General features: G+C 42.6%; 1 protein-coding gene across 1 annotated transcript; it reads left to right on the top strand.

The window, feature by feature from the left end:
- Positions 1 to 303: 303 nt before the first annotated feature.
- rassf8b (Ras association domain family member 8b) lies at positions 304 to 7,085 on the top strand (the record flags this gene model as incomplete). Its single annotated transcript, XM_080537406.1, has 5 exons — positions 304 to 415; positions 2,456 to 2,803; positions 4,726 to 5,345; positions 5,801 to 5,939; positions 6,982 to 7,085. 5 exons carry the CDS (start codon positions 304 to 306, stop codon positions 7,083 to 7,085), a joined length of 1,323 nt encoding a protein of 440 aa, XP_080393532.1.
- Positions 7,086 to 17,664: the final 10,579 nt, after the last annotated feature.

Genomic DNA, 17,664 nt, shown 5'->3' with positions numbered 1-17,664 from the left:
TTTTTGAGTTAGTAATTAATCAAATACAAAGGTTCCATCTCACAAAACATAATGGAATGTAAAAACTTTGACGCTCAATATCTCTGAACTACCCTAAACGGAGATAGAACCTTATCATTCTAAGCTCACGAAGTGTGACATAATTTTATCCCCATCATGCAACAGGTATTGAATGACGCCGGCCGACAACTGCTCAAAGTTTGATCCTGTCCAGCACATCACTCTTTCTTTCTCTCTTCTGCAGGATGCTAGAGAGAGTACAAACAGCGCCCTCTGGAGTGGTGGAGGAATGAGGCCCCCTAGATGAGAGGCATGGAGCTGAAGGTGTGGGTGGAGGGGGTGCAGCGGGTCGTGTGTGGCGTCACAGAGCTCACCACATGCCAGGAGGTGGTGATAGCGCTGGCCCAGGCCATAGGTGAAGTAAAGAGGTCCTCTCTGGCTCAGTTGGTGGAGCATGGCGCTAGCATGGCACTAACAACGCATAGGTTGTGGGTTCGATTACTGCCGGGACCATTATACATTGAAATGTATGCACTACATTGCAATGTAAGTCGCTTTGGATAAAAGTGTCACCTAAATGGTGTATATTATTATATTAAGGCACTCATTCGAACACCATACTTGTGTCTACGGAGGCCCGATACCTTTTTGCTCTCATTGTGACCTCTGTCGCTTCACTTATTCATCGCACACTATTGAATGTATCAGTTACCAGTATCAGTTGTATCAGAGTGATCAATACCAACAGTTTTGCGAAGTCACTAGTGAAATTCTGTCGACTTTTATAAATAAACTAGGTAGGGTTTTTTGGCACACTGTTCCGTTGTGATCCGTGCACAGATGCTTGTCTGTGAGAGTTAGACGCTTGTGTCTTTTCACTCTGACAGCAGGGCAGGACTTATGGCCCACGGCCTCTTTTGTACATGTCCAGGCTTTTGTCTGGCCCAGGGATCTTTGATGTGAAAGGCCTTCGTCCAGATTCAGCTATAGTGACTGATGGGAATGTGCTCTTTTAATGTGGCTCCCTGCTGGGGGGGGGGGACGGACAAACAGTGGCCTTTGTAGTAGGTCTTATCTACAGCAGAGCACACACACACACACACACACACACACACACACACACACACACACACACACACACACGGACAAACACACACATTTTGGGGTTAGAATTGTATTGAACCTTCCTGTAACCCCAGCCTGAAAGCAATTTTGAAAAACGTTCCTTAAAACAGCCGTGCCTATTTTTCCTACTAGTCAAATAGACCCCCTTTTTAGAATGTCAATCTGCTATTTACACACAGAGATAACTAGAGGGCGCTTCTTCTTTTTTAGCCTGCCTCCTACACAGAAAAACAGCTTTATACTATCTTATCCTGAAGTGATTTTGAAAATGTAAGGATACTGGGGTGGTAGAACGCACATATCGAGGAAAAATCATGAAAGGAGGGTCCTGAAATTGGATCGACTGCAAAGATGGAATTCTTTTTTTTTACTCACAGGGGTCACCGTGTGTTAGTGTTAAGTCAAACCCACATGACAAACTATGTCAGTTGTGGAACGGAATGGGTTCTCTGCTCTTTGCTGAGGTTGGGTTCAGATAAGGGGTTGGGGCTGTGTGTCTAACTGCAGGAGAGGAGAACCTTGCCTGGGTAAGACAAAAGACTGGAAGGCAGAAACACTGTTGAGTCACTGGAAAGCTGCTGCACTCTGATAAAACTACGATTATTAGAAGATAAAAGTTAGCCTTTTAACAAACAAAGAGTCCAAAAACCCTAAGTGAAGTTCCAATTGTTTAATCAGAGAATGCATCAGCTGAACACACAAAGAATGAGAGTCACAGCTCTCTTAATATACCCCCATGAAAACGCCACCCCGTCCCAAGCGACCCTTGAAGGAAAGATACAACATAGTGAACAGAACACAATCTCTCTGTCTGAGTGCAGAGTTAGATGCCAGCGCTGTCCTCCCCAATGTTATCTCGTGGGAGAGTGTTCCGCAGAGCCTTGAGAAAACCTGAGCTGCAAATAGAACATCATACTTCAAACTAGGCTTATAGATTCAAGCTTCAAGATAGCTTTATTGTCTGTCACACAGTGACAGAAATTCTCCTTCGACAGGCAGAAGTGCAGCTCAAGAATACAGTTCCACATTAAAAACACACATAGGTCACATACATTAATACATACAATAAAAACAGACAGACATAGCAGTGTTTATAAAATGTAGTGCCTATTTAAAAAGTCCAGTCATTTAAAAATAATAATAAAAAACAGTGTTATGGTTTAAAAAGCTAAAATGTTGTGGTTTAAAAAGAAAAACAATGCGCTTTCTATTTTAAAATGTTCAGGGCGGATAGTTTGTCGGTTCAATACACATTACACAGTTGCTATGCAAATCTATCAATTCCAGTCCTGTTAAATCTGATCTTTAGCCCCTCCTCCCTTTTTCACAGGGCGCACTGGCAGATACACCTTGATCGAGAGATGGAGAGAGACAGAACGTCATTTGGCCCCAGGGGAGAACCCTGTGGTGTCCCTCAACAAGTGGGGCCAGTATGCCAGTGACGTGCAGCTGGTTCTGCAGCGGACCGGTCCCTCCCTCAGCGAACGGCCCGGTGGCGGTTCAACTTGCGTCCCTGAGCTCGGCCTCTACCGCCAGAGCCTGCCCCCTCTGTCAAAGCTACGGCCGTCAGCCGCTGACCGGTCCCTCAAGCGCAGGGAGCCCAAGCGTAAGTCGCTCACCTTCACCAGCGGGACGAAGGGGCTGCGAGACATCTTCGGGAAGGCCCGGGACACAGAAGGTACGTACATGGACTGGAGCTCTTTGGCCTTGTTGAAAGTGTTTTTTTTCTGTGTTTTTTTATTTCATGTTTTATCTTATTAATTACAATTAGGGATGGACGGTTTCCATTTTTTTTTTTTAAACTGAGAAACCGTTGACGAAAATAACCGCAGTTTCTCGGTTAACCGGGATTCAAAATGACATAGTTGAGCCGCCAATTTCAAAGAATGGAGCCCTATTATATTACTACAATACATTTGTGTCGAAAACACCGGAAGCACAGTCGCAACACACTGTAAATACTTCATAGTTTCACAAATATATACTATACATACTGAGGTGTCGTTTTCGACGATAGCACCCCGGGAAGTGAGGCTAAGCGCACCCACCCCCTCCCGAGGACCCGGGGAACAACGGTACGCTCCCGCGAGGCTGCTATCAGACTGGCTGCGTGAGTGAGTGTTGAGGGAGAGGAGAAGACGGCAACCCTCGCTGTAGGCTAACCTCGCGTCACCAGGGTCTCTCCAGGGAGACTGTAGGTCTACTCGTCTCTCCTGAGCTCGGTTGTAACGTGAACCGCGGAACACGGGATATGTTAGATGCTTTACAGTAATTCCCCAAATGACCAGGAAAAGTAGCTTGATTTGTCGCTGGTCGCTTTTGACTAATTAAGTCGCCAAGGGGCTCTGGAAAGTCGCCAGATATAGCGATAAAGTCGACAAGTTGGCAACACTGGGAGTGCGTTCTTTAAACTTCCTTGGGTACGTTAATGAAAGGTGCTGATTGGTCGAAAAGGAGTTAGGTCAATCAGCGCTCGATTGCTCTTCCTGAAGGATCCGGATGTCTGACAATTTTAGGATTTGTATTTGTGTGGCAGCGCATTTGAATTGTGAAAGCAAATAAATTCAGTTTCAAATTATGCTACTCAGATTCAGTTTTTCAATTCAGTTATTCAAGTTAAACAATACACATTCAAATGATGTGATTCAAATTACTTTTTTTCCATTTAAGTATTCAAATTGAGCAATTCAAATTCAAATGTCAGTAATTCAAATTCAGTTTCTAGTGGCACATATCTCTGCCCATAGAGATGGTTTTGGAGGAGAGGTAGAGTTGGATGTCATCGGCATAGCAATGGAAGCGGAAGCAATATGTTGACAGGTTCCGTGATTTTTCTCCGATGATCCCTTATTAATCTCCTTCCATGTGATCCTTCATCCAAGGCGACGTTATTGCGCGAGCTTTCGGTCTTTCATAGGCCTTCTTCAGGCATATGTGCTACCAAAAACAATTTGTATTTTATCCTGCAGACCGTAGCGGTGTGTAGCGGTCTGCAATGTACCCCGTCACAGGGGGCATGAAAGTTGCATCAAGACTAGTCTGTTTAGTCCGTAAGGCTTTTTAAGGGAGTATCTCGCTTCCCTAACAGTGTTGCCAGATGGGATTGGTTTCCAGCCCAACCACTGTCTAAAAACTGCCCAGTGTGATCATAAGTACCGGTAGTCCAATTGGGCGGGAATACGCCCAATCAGGCAACACTGTTCCCTAATTCTCCGTTCTGAGGAAAAGCTGTCATGTGACACGTCTTTTTAGACAGTTCATTTATTGACATTGTTTAAAAAATCACTTCCATAGCATCTTCAACCACACACTTTTATGCCGTTTATTATATGTAACAATTTATGACGTTGTGATTAAATATTAAAAATAATAATAACACATTTAAAAGTCTAGTTTTATGACAGTTTTGGTAAAAACCTTTCCCATGTTTAGAAACCCTGGTTTTTGGTTTTCGGTTTAACCGTAAAACCGTCCAATCCTAATTACAATACTGATATATTGTCTTGAAAGGCTATTATTCCTTAGTTGGTTGTCAAACTAAATGTTCTTAATCCATCCATCCATCAATCCATCCATCCATATCTCCTCCTACACATAAAGCCAAGCAGCAGAGAGCTCTGAACCCGAGCAGGTGTGGCGGCGTGCCGGCCGTGCCCCCCAGCCCCACCTGTGAGCTGGCTCGCCTGGTGCGTCTCCAGAAGGACAAGCTCCAGCTCCTGGAGAACAGGCTCTGCTGCTGTGAGGCTGAGCTGTGGGGCTGGGAGAGCAGCGTAGAGGGCGGCGGCGGTGGCGTCGGCAGAGACGGGGGTGACGAGAGTAGCGGTGGACTAGAGGAAGAGCTCCTCCGTCTGGACCAGGAGCTGCGGAGGAACGAGGTGGAGACGGAGGAGGAGGAGTTCTGGCACAACGAGCTGCAGGTGGAGCAGGAGAGCGAGTGGCAGCTCCGGGAGCAGCTGCTGGACCTGCGCGGCCGTGTGCAGGACTGCGAGGCGCGGCTGGGCCAGTACCTGGCCCGCGTCCAGGGCCTGGGGGCGGGGCTGGAGCAGGAGCAGCTGCAGCAGGAGGCGGAGCACAGCCAGCGGGCCGACGAGGAGGAGGTCCAGGCCAAGGTGGGGAAGGTGAGGGAGGAGCTGGACCTGCAGACCCGACACACGGCCCAGCTGGAGAGCAGCTGGAGAGCGTTGGAGCGCTCCCTGGGACAGTCCAGCAAGAAGCTGCAGGTGAGAAATGGGGAGAGCAGAACTTTTTTTAAATTATTATTAAATTGACATTTTCAAAATGTTCACTCACTTCTTAAGTCGTTAAGACTTTAAGATTGTTTGTTTTTTTATATCGCGCAGGAAACCAAGTTACCGTACTGTTGTTTTTTAATATTTTATTTTCAGTTTTATACACAAGACAAACAAACAAACAAACAAACAAGCTGCCAGGCATACATGTTTAGTATGATTTAGTTCCAATTCCCAAAATACAACATAGTCAGGTATTACAAGGATACAACTAAAGAGTACAAGTAAAATAAAATAAAGAGAAGGAAAAAAATAAAGTAACTAACCCTAAGTTTTATCATTACAGATTTGAGCTTTTTTATACAGAACATTTGAATGCATTATAGAACTCTTTCTCTGGGACACTCAATGAAATGACTTGTTGGTTGACTGATTGTGTGAAACAGGAGAGAGAGCAGAACCTGCAGCAGCTGACCAAGGAGCTGAGACAGGTGAACCTTCAGCAATTCATCCAGCAGACGGGCACCAAGGTCTCCGTGCTGCCAGCCCAGACAGATACAGTGGAAGATAATACAGGTAAGACAAGTGTCTCAGCTGTTTTACTGGTCTACTAGAGTCACTGGTTTTGATTAGGTCCCTAGGTTTTTGAATGGACACGCAGACTGACACACAAGCAGCGTCCTAGCGAGATCACCATAGGGGACCCATTTTCACACCAATGTCACAATTATTAGAAGTGTCAGGGGCACTTAGGTGGCGTAACGGGTTAAGCGTCGACCATGTAACCGCAGGGTTCCCGGTTCGATTCCGACCGTGGACATGTCCTGCATGTCATCCCTTCTCTCTCTCTCACCCATCCTTCCTGTCAAAATCTCTACTATCTCTATCACAATAAAAGAGTGAGACTGCCCCCCAAAAAAAGAAGTGTCACTATTTATAAGAAACTGTAAAATAAAATAAAAAGAAGACAAATCAAGCCAGACCTGACCAAAACCCACTGAATTTTGTTCCAAGCCCAATAACCATGGTATATGAGTTACTACTGCCCTCTAGTGGATTGACTTACTTTATTTATTTAGCTGGTTATGTCAATGTTTTATGACACAGACTTCATCAAGGACTATTGTGTCCAAGATACCCGCAGAATGACCTCTTGTACTTTTGTTAAAGACAAAGCGTTGCTCCTTTAGTGGTTTGTAGGGAGGCTGTCTGTCTCTCTGAGCTCACCGAAGGACTCAACTATGCCATCAGGAATTAAATCATCAACCACATATGTTTCTGTTTTCAGACCACAGGGAGGAAACACAGTTTGATTAACCTGGGGGGGGGGGGGTCAATGTTAATACAACCAATGTCCGTTTTTTTTAACTGCCCATGGGGATTTTTTTTTTTTTTTTTTTTGTGATCGACCAAATGTTTTATTTTGTGATCGACCAAGATCCTTATCGATCAATTATCGATCGTCGATGCCCACCCCTAATATGAATACCCAGATAGAGAAACTCAGACTAAGACCAAGGGGCCGATTTATTGTGTTTAACTTTTGATGACGTAAAGATATTGATGGAGTGACTGATTGATTAATTCACCGACTATTCTTCTTTCCATTGCCTCCCTCCTCCCCTAGGCTCGCTGAAACTCCAGTGCTCCTCCCGCCTCCTCCCTAGTGACCTCCGCGCCCTCCAGAACCCTGTCTCATCCAGCCTGAACCCCGAGGGCGTCTACGTCTGACCACCAAAGTCAACAAGCCACCGTTGCTGACTTGAAGCCTTTTCCAGGCTTCAGTCGGACTCTGTTCTGGATGATTCGTCCCTTGAACTTCCATTGGATCTACATCATCCCTGTTGTTCCACAGTTACCCGTTTACTTTTTCCACGAGAAGAATAAAAGTGTATTCTAGAATACAACTATAGGGTTTCTCTGTGTTCACCAGACTACTGCGTTGTGGACGTTGGCTGCGGGGCCCAGCTTACTGACCTGTGTGCCCTGCAGAAGCGTACAGCTAAAGGGCTCAAAGACGCTGTTTAAAATGGTTATGTTGTAGAGGTGGGCCTCCTAGTTCCTATAAGCTTTTCTGTTCCTTCTCTTAAAGATCTGCAAGGAGTGGACAGATGGATTGTGAAAGGTATTGTTCATGATATATAGTATCTATGGGTGTCTGACTGGAGGGACTGGTGGTTAATTAGAAATGAGGTCCTTCAGAGAGATAATTGTAGAGTACAGTAGAACCCAAAGAGTTCTACATCAAAGTATCAATACAGACAAACCTAACCAATACAAACATGCAATACATACCTGTAAAATGATTTTTAAAAAGTAGTCAAAATGTCTGATGGCTGTGAAACCCACAGACACCATGTTACTGTCCATAGAGGCAAGAGGGCTAGGGAATCCTTACAATGCAAAAAGTAGTAGTAGAGAAAGAAATAGTATTGCATCCAATAGTAGCTGTATCTCTTTAACATTGCTCTGTACAACCTTATTTTATTTTCTATTCAGGCTTTTAAAGGTAAACTCAGGAATATGACAACATTAACACACTGTCTACATTTAGCCATAAACGACAACCTAACAAAAATCTTCTTAGAATTCCACTATTGGCTCATCCCTATGTGGGTAAGCTTCAAAGCAAAATAGTTTTAGGTGAATAATGGTATGCAAAAATATGGTGAATAGTAGTATCCTGAATAGTGGTATCCTGCTTCTATGATATCTTCACCCCATTGTTAATGAATGATGTCATATTGCTGATAATACCTTTAAAATCGAACACTAGTAGCCCATATGTTTTAAAATAAGTGCTATGATGGGTATTTGAAGTGATTGGGTCTTGTTTGACAACGGCTCCATGGTTTTGCACTGTCAAAATGTCACCCGTATTTCACACACACACACACACACACACACACACACACACACACACACACACACACACACACACACACACACACACACACACACACACACACACACACACACATACCTGATGAAAGGTCATACCTTACTGCTGTTGTCTATTAAGTTATCTGTTGGCTGCTAAAAATGAAGAATAGTTCTTGAGCAGTTTAAGACTATTTATTCAAACAAGGCGGTTACACAGCATATGGTCGTCTGGTCTAGAGATCAGGTCATCTGGGCGGGGGTCGCAGGAAGTCAAGAGACAGAACAGTTGTTGCCCAGGGGATTTATACCCTTTCATATGCAAATACCTTCCCCCCTGGCCCAACCAAAAACAGAGGTCTGGTCAAGAAGATTCTACAGCTTGTTCCTAGCCTCTTTAGCCAATAATGAGCCTTTCCCCCGTTCTTTATCCTTATATGGTCATGGTCAGTGTGTGTGTGTGTGTGTGTGTGTGTGTGTGTGTGTGTGTGTGTTTGGTCATCTGGCTAAAAAAGGGTGTGTGTGTGTGTGTGTGTGTGTGTGTGTGTGTGTGTGTGTGTGTGTGTGTGTGTGTGTGTGTTTACAAGCTGTCATAAAACCCCCATTTTCAGTAGAATCTTACAGAGCCAAAAGCAAGAATACAGGCCCATTATTATACACTTCATAGTAAAAATATACTACACTGCCTTATTCTGTTAGGATTTAGCTGGTTTACAACTTAACAATAATGAACAACAATAACAATACGTTTAACGATAGGGTTCCTGAATGATTCGTAGCATTGAAATCATCTTAAATCCATTCATAGGCAATGGAGGTTAAGATAGTCTTAGTGCTACAAAGCTATTGGGAAAGTCATGCTCGGTCAGGAGAGCAGATATTCAGCTATGCAGCTATGCTCCAGAGAACTATAATGGCCCTTTTGGCAAACTGTATTTGAAATGGTGTATGGTTCAGTATGGTCCCCCACAGCACAACTGCTTCTGGATCAGTTTGGTTGAGGTTTTTATGGGCTGGTGTCAACATCGTATCTGCTTACCTGCAACGTTGTCAAAGCTTTACAATCTGGTTTGGCGTCAATCTGGGAGGCAGCATACGTCACAAAGCTTTCAGCCACGATATAGCTGCAAAGTGTTCCATTATGCAATTCATGGTGTCACTTACCGTTTAATCATGAATCTAAAAATATTGCGTTGATGATGCATTTGCCATAGTGTGTGGCTGTGTTCGGAATAGCATACTAGCGTAACTATTCATACTATGTATGATGTAGATTTGAGTATGTAGTGCGTTCACACTGCATAGTATGTGAAATGTGTATACGTGAGAAATGCCCGGATGTATACTAAATCCTCCAACATTTCTGAGTATGCGGCGTGAGGATACTTCCCCAGAATGCATTGTGCGTCTCTTCAGTCTCATCAAACTGCGTCATACAAACTCGTCATACTGCTTTACATGATGCGATTGCCTGAAGAGAACGAAAGCTCGCAATATATATATATTTTTACAGATTTGGGTGCTTTTTCTGCTTTTTTGCACTCGTTTTTGCTACTCTACAGCTGCAGCACCTCAGCTAAGTCTGATCACGGATGAGCGTATTTTCACTATTTTGGGAATGTACTATTTTGGTGAAATGCATTCTTAGACATGTCTACGTCGTCATGATTAGAAAGATGCCACTTGAAATGCATAAAATCCAAGTTTATTAGTGTCTTACACACACGTTCGCCTAGTATTTGACTGCCTGTAGCCCAGTCACGAATGGTCCCAGTATTGTAGCTTCAGATGTAACAAGTTGGTTTTTTATTGTTATATGTTATTGCTCATATATATTTATTTTAATCCTGTTCTTTTACCAACTTCTAAGACAACCACATAGTAAGCTAGTTACTTTAGCTAGCTAAAGATATTGGCCCCCAAATCGTTACAACTTGTTTAACTAATATGTTTCTGTCGAACCCCGCAGTAAAGGTATCTACCGGTAACTACGGTAACGTAGCTAGCGAATGTTAGCCTACAGAAGTGGAAAACAAAGGTCAGATCAGATATAAATGGGTTATTTTGATAAACTGGCCACATTTTGGGAATATACAGAGGGGGAAATAAGTATTGAATACATCAACATTTTGTCAGTAGCCTAAATCTATTCAAGTGAAATTTGCACCAGACTTTGGTATTAACTCAAACAATCCAGACAAAAAATCTAAACATTAAAGTCCATATGTAAATAAAGTTATGTGTAATAAAGTGGAATGAAACAGGAAAAAAGTATTGAAGAAAATTAAATGAAAACACCCTCCCAGCGCTATCGTCTCAGCTCACGAATTCGGCGGAGTCGTATAGCCGTGAGGTGCAAACGATATCAAACCTTCACTGTTTCTGACAAATCCCCCCATTGAGTATGTAGTATGCAGTATGCTAGTATGCCATTTCGAACACGGCCTATGAGTAGAAATAGGAAGTTAAGCCAAGTTGTTGTCATTGCCAGTATGCATTTCACGTATCTCTCTCTCTCTCTCTCTCTCTCACACACACACACACACACACACACACACACACACACACACACACACACACACACACACACACACACACACACACTCACACTCGGGGCAGATTCATCAAGGGTTTGCGGATGTTCCCAAAAAACTGACAGTTGACTGGTTTACATTGCACCTGTGATACTGATTCACATGTAAAGTTTGTGGAGTAAAGCCCAATGCACACGACAAAATCGCACGCCGTGTGCATTGGCCTTAAGTGTTTTCTACCATGTAACCAATAGTAACTGACCTCTTCTGGCGAAGCACTCCATGCGCATTACGGAGTGTCGGCTGTCACCAGCAGGTTCAAATACAGATAGCACATTAGACAAATAACAATTGATTGCATTATTATTTTTTTATTTTAAATATATATTACTTTTTTACATTTTCTTTTTTAACACTAGAACAGCCGTGCCTTTTTTACCTACTAAATGACCCGCCTCTTTACAATGCTCGAGCTGCTAGTTACACACAACGACCACAGTTGGTCGCTTGTAAATTAGCCTGCCTCCTACACAGAAAAACTGCAAAATAGCTTTAGTAAATATACTGGGTGGTAGAACGCACATATCTAGGAAAAGGCATGAAAGGAGGGTCCTGAAATTTGATCGAGTGCAAAGAGATAACATGTTTCTTTACTCCCAGGGGTCATAATGACCCCTCGTGGCTGTTCTAGTGTTAAACCTCGGAACCTAGTGAGACCACTTTGGTTTCGCGATAAATCCACGTTGCTGTGTCTTTAGTTGGGTGGCACCGATCCGATCTTACATGGAGAGCTCTGTTTTGAGCTCATCGGGCTTCAATCTGCTTCGCGAAATAGTGGCAGAATGAAAACCTTGTGCAAAGACCTTTTTTGGTCATTTGGTGTCACCCTCAAGTTGCTTCTGCTCCGACCAACACAGACTTTCCACCACTGGCGGACTCGGGGGGGGGGGGGGGGGCAGGGGGGGCGACCGCCCCATCCTAGTGCCCCACGGTTGAAAAACGTCTCTCTTAAGTGCCCTTTTGAGTGGAAAAAAATGCCCTTTTGAGTGGCGAAAAGGAGAGGACGTGCCCTATTGGTGCAACTCCAATGGTCTAAACTTGACCATGTGCCCCCACAGTTGAAAAACGTTGCACTAAAGTGCCCTTTTGAGTGGCGAAATTAGAGGATGTGCCCTATTGGCTGCCCTTCCGATGGTCTAAACTGATGGGGTCCCATGTTGTGCAGTAGGTGCCCTTTTTTTCTTTTCGCCCCTGCCCTTCAAACAGCCTGAGTCCGCCACTGCTTTCCACCAATATAGGCAGAGCAGTAGATGGGAGTGTTCGGAGGACTTGACAAGGAGATCAAGGAGGCAAACTAGCTATTTCATGTGCTAATTACTAATGACATCATGCAACCATGCATGTCTTTGATAGGTTATAAATATCTTAAACATTGTATACTATAGATACAGGAAAATATGCATACCTAAAAAAAGGAGAGCCTTTACGCACAACCTAAGAAGGTCGTTAATATCATCCTGAAAGGTACATTTCACTTCTTCAATCGATGGTAATATTGGGAAGGGAAAATAATAGCCTATAACCTAACATACAATAGGCCTATGACACGGTGCATTCATGACCTCGGAAACTGGATTGTTTCTATGCACTCCACAATTCTGCAATGTATGTTTTTGTGTTGAATATTATCCACTATTGCCAGTGACCTTAAGTAGGCGTACATTACTGTAATATTTACCATACAGCTTAGACAGCGTTTACAGAGAGGAAACTAAAAGGTAAATTATAGGATATAATGAAATGCAGCAATTTATGAATTCCCAATGTTCTGGGTAATTCACAACCGACTGAGATTACATGTATCACTTATTTGTTATTTTGTATCTGAAGTTGTGTATCACTGTAAGGAAATAATGGGGTATTTATTGTTTTACATAACTATAGTCATTGTTTTATTAAATAAAAGATATCTCATTATGAACTAAAGCCAGACAAGTAACATCCATGTATTAAACATCCACTGCCTGGACTTTAAAAGTGATACCTTTGGAATTGTGAGAACTGATATTGGACTGTGAATGTATCTGAAGGTATCTCCCTGTGTGTGATTGGATCCTCAAAGGCCTTGAGAAACTTCTCATGCGAATCATCTCAAACTGATGCCGATCACCTCGAAATGCGAATCAGAATGTTTTATGGAAACGCACCTACTGTGAGATGAAGTATTGTTCTTTGTAATGGAGTTGACTCCAGGGAGCCTTTGGATAACAAGGCCCCCCCATCAAGGTCAAAAACAGCTTGTTCTGTTCAGTATTATTAAGAGAGCTGAGCTAGGTAGTACATCTGTAACACTAACCCAATAACTAAGGCTCTTTGTAAGAGTCTCTAGGCACAGAGGGAGGTCGACACAGAGGAACGGTTCAATCAGAGCGTTTATTTCGCTTACAAAGCGCAGCGTACGTCACTGAAGTGCTGGCGGGATTCTGTTTCAAAATAATAAACACAAGCAGATAATAATAATCGCTGCGGCGTCAGCTTCCCCTTTGGGGATCTGCTCGCTCGTGGGGTGCAGTCTCTCTCTCTCTCTCTCTCTCTCTCTCTCTCTCTCTCTCTCTCTCTCTCTCTCAATTCAATTCAATTTCAATTCAACAGGCTTTATTGGCATGACGTTTTACAAGTGTTGCCAAAGCACAATCACAGATATGACGAACAACAACATAACAACATAATATCAATGACATGAAAAAATAAATAAAAATAATATAAATAAAATAAAGCAGGTGGTGCAGAGAATAAAACATGGCATATTGTATGTCCTACTGGTTGTCCCTTTTCTTGTGACAGGAATTGACATATTTTGCAGCCAAAACTGCACATTCTTTCTGTTCCCCCAGAAGGGCTGGTAATCTTTCCCTTTCTGTCATAGTTCGGAATTCTGGGAAATTAGTTTCAAATTTTGGGAAGAACTCCTCTCTAATATTTGTGTAGTTTTTACATTGTGTTAAAAAGTGTAACTCTGTCTCTATAGCTCCGTCATCACAGTGACAGCACAGCCTCTCCTCTCTGGGCAGCCAGGTTTGTCTGTGTCTGCCCTTCTCTATTGCCAGACTATGATCGCTCAGTCTGTACATTGTCAAAGTCTTTCTCAGGTTTTTATCAGTTACTGTGGTTAGGTAGTCTGCCACAGTATACTGTCTGTTTAGAGCCAAATATGTTTCTAGTTTGTGTTGTGATTGTGTGAGTTCGTTCCAATATGTGATGTATTTATCTTTTTCTTTAGTTATAATTTGGTTAGGTCTAATCTTCTGAGTGATAGTGTAGCTGCACTGAGGCTGTCTGGGGTTTGTGATGTCAGAAGGTGAGAGGTCAGCTAGTTTCAGAACCAGCTGACTGAGGGGGCTCTTTTGGATGTTCAACTCTTGGCAGGCAAGGGCTTTATAATGGTAACAGGCAGGGTCACTCTTTTTAATATGGCTCCAGAATTTAATAGATCTTTTCTGTATATTTAGCAGTAAAGGATATTGGCCTAATTCAGCCCTGCATGCAGAGTTTGGGCATTTTCTTTGTACCCTGATAATAGTTTTGCAGAACTCTGCATGCAGGATCTCAACTGGGTTTTTGTCCCATTTTGCCCAATCACTTTGTAATAAGGGACCCCATACCTCACTGCCATACAATGCAATTGATTCTATAACTGATTTAAATATTTTGAGCCATGTCCTAATTGGAATTTGGATTTGAATTGAACGCTTGATGGCATAAAAAGCCCTTTTTGCCTTGTCTTTGAGTTCCTTCACAGCTGCACAGAAATTCCCAGTGGAAGTAATTTGTAAACCTAGGTATGTATAGGTATTTGTCCGTTCTATTTGGGTCCCACCTATTTTGAACACTGGTTGATTCTTCTGTAACCGTGATCGCTTTTGGAAGGTCATAATTTTGGTCTTCTTCATATTTACTGTCAGGGCCCAAGTCTGACAGTACTGATGAAGAATGTTCAGGCTTTGCTGAAGACCTTCTTTAGTTGGGGACAGTATGACTAGGTCGTCTGCATAAAAGAGACATTTAATGTCTGTGTCAGTAAGGGTGAGACCAGGTGCTGGTGATTGTTCTAATAACCGTGCCAGTTCATTAATATATATATTGAAGAGGGTGGGGCTGAGGTTACATCCTTGCTTCACCCCTCTCCCTTGCGGGAAGAAGTCTGTGTGTTTATCACCAATTTTAACAGCCAATTTATTATTTTCATATATTGATTTAATGACATCATATGACTTTCCCCCTATTCCACTTTCTATTAATTTAAAAAGTAAACCTTCATGCCAAACTGAGTCGAAAGCTTTCTGAAAATCGACAAAGCATGCATGAATTGTTCCTTTGTTTTGATTTGTGTATTTATCTATTAGTGTGTGTAGGGTGAAAATGTGGTCAGATGTTCTATAATTTGGGAGGAATCCAATTTGACTTTTGCACAAGACATTGTGCTCTGTGAGGAAATATATAATTCTTGAATTTAGAATGCTGCCAAATAACTTCCCTAGGTTACTACCTACACAGATACCTCTGTAGTTGTTTGGATCAAATTTGTCTCCATTCTTGAAAATGGGTGTAATCAGCCCCTCACTCCAGCTTTCAGGGAAATGACCCACACTCAGTACCAAGTTGAATACCTTTAGAATGGCCAATTTACATTTTCTATTGGTATATTTTATCATCTCGTTTAAGATGCCATCAGGCCCACATGCTTTTTTGTTCTGCAGAACCTTTAGTTTGTCTTCCAATTCTAATTCAGTGATTGGGAAATCCAGTGGGGTCTGATAGTCCTTAATAACTCTTTCAAAGGTTTTCAATTTATCTGAGATCTGCTCTTGGGCTTCATTCTTTGTAGGTTTTCTATAAAGATCCCCAAAATGTGTTTTCCATGTATCACCATTTTGAATTGATTGTTCATTTTTATGTTTCTTGGTAAATAAGTTCCAGTTTTCCCAGAATTTATTTGATCCCAGAGACTCTTCAATTAATTCTAGTTGGTTTTGTAAATATTGGTCTTTTTTTGTTCTCAGTGTTTTTTTATATTGCTTTAAAGTGTCACAGTAACTAAGGCGTAACTCCTGACTCTCTGGATTCCTGTGTTTTTGGTTGGAGATATTTCTTAGTGTCTTCCTAATGGATTTACAGTCTAAATCAAACCACCTTTCCCTGTTTGTTTTCTTTTGTTGTTTTGTTTTGCATTTTAAGTTTGAGGATGAGGCCAAATGATCAAATATGTGGTTAATGTGTGCCAGACAGCACTCTACACCTTCAGTATTCTGAGGGTAAGTCTGGGACAAGAAGGAGTCTAGAAGAGACTGTGTTGACTCACTGACCATAGCATTCTGGTACTGCTCCGGACTGTTTGGGGCCCATCTGTATTTCCTCTTTATGTTATACAGATTACAGGACTGAGAACATATATTACCTGTGTCTGCCCTTTTTAGATATAAAGTGATCTGGGAGTGATCTGATAGAGGTGATTGTTCTTTTACTGTGAAGGCTCTCAAAGAGTTTAGGTCTAAATCTGTTATAGCATAGTCAACGGTGCTGCTTCCAAGTCTTGAACAATACGTATACCGTCCAAAAGAATCCCCTCGCAGCCTTCCATTGACAATGTACAGGCCCAACGCTCTACAAATCTGCAGCACTTGTTTTCCACTCTTGTTTGTGATTTTATCATAGTTATTCCTGTTGGTAAGGTTAGGAAAAAGAAGGTTATCTCCAGTGATGTAACTGTCACCTTCAGTACTAGTAAAGTCTACCTCCTCACCAGTCCTAGAATTTAGATCTCCCATGATCAGCACAGATCCCTGGGCCTGGAAATGACTGATCTCTTCTTCTATGATGGAGAAAATCTCCTCACTGAAATATGGAGACTCTATTGGGGGATTATAAATTGCGCATAGAAAAATGCTTTTCTCGCTGGAAATTATATCTTTTTGTATTTTTAACCAAATGTGATTTTTCCCTTTCTTCTTTATTTCTATAGAGTCAGCTAGTTGTGACTTATACCAGATCAACATCCCCCCAGAGTCTCTGCCCTGGGTGACTCCATTTAGTTTAGTTGATGGGACTATAATCTCTCTATAGTTAGGAGGGCACCCAGTAGGGACATCTCCTTTGCACCAAGTCTCCTGCAAAATAACAATATCAACACCAGTAACCTTGTCTAAAAATTCAAGATTTCTGCTTTTTAAACCAAATAAATAAGAATTTAAACCCTGAATATTCCAAACTGATATGCTAAACGATTGTATCATTGACACTGTAACAAATTGACATTTTAAGTTGAGAAGAAAGAAGTAACAGTCTAGAACATGACATATTTACAATGTAACTTGGCATGTAGCCTAGATATGTTTTTTTTTTTTTTTACTTCATGAACAAGCATTACCTGCTTAATGACCACTGCCGCTGGTTGTGGCCCATTAGATGAGAGCATAAAGTGCTCAGCATGTCCTGGATGGTTCTCAGTTCGCTGTGGGCGGGGCCTGCTGCTCCTCGGACCACATCAGCATAGGACAGTCCGCCTGGCTGCTGCTGCTGCTGCTGCTGCTGCTGCTGCTGCGGAGGTGGTGGTACGACATGTCTTGGAGGTGGTGAGGTCCTGGGTCTGGGTGCAGACTGGTTTTCATCCATACGACTGATGTTGTCCTGACGTCTGTGCTGTGGTGGTGGTTGTAGGTGCTGCTGCTTGGGCCTGTGTTGGAAGGCTCTCCTCGGCATGCTGTTGGCTGGTCTCTCTGTTGTTTGAGTGTTCGAGACTCCCATGTTGCTCCTCCTGTTGGGTGTTGATCGTCGATTTAGTGTGACATCTTTCAGTGTCTTGGTAAACAGTGGAACTGCTTCTTTGTGGAGGTGAACCG

The sequence above is a fragment of the Nansenia antarctica genome, assembly GCF_963989245.1.
Source record: "Nansenia antarctica genome assembly, chromosome: 8".
Lineage (NCBI taxonomy): Eukaryota > Metazoa > Chordata > Actinopteri > Argentiniformes > Microstomatidae > Nansenia > Nansenia antarctica.
Note: the sequence above shows the minus strand (reverse complement) of the source record. Positions and strands in the feature narration are given on the sequence as shown.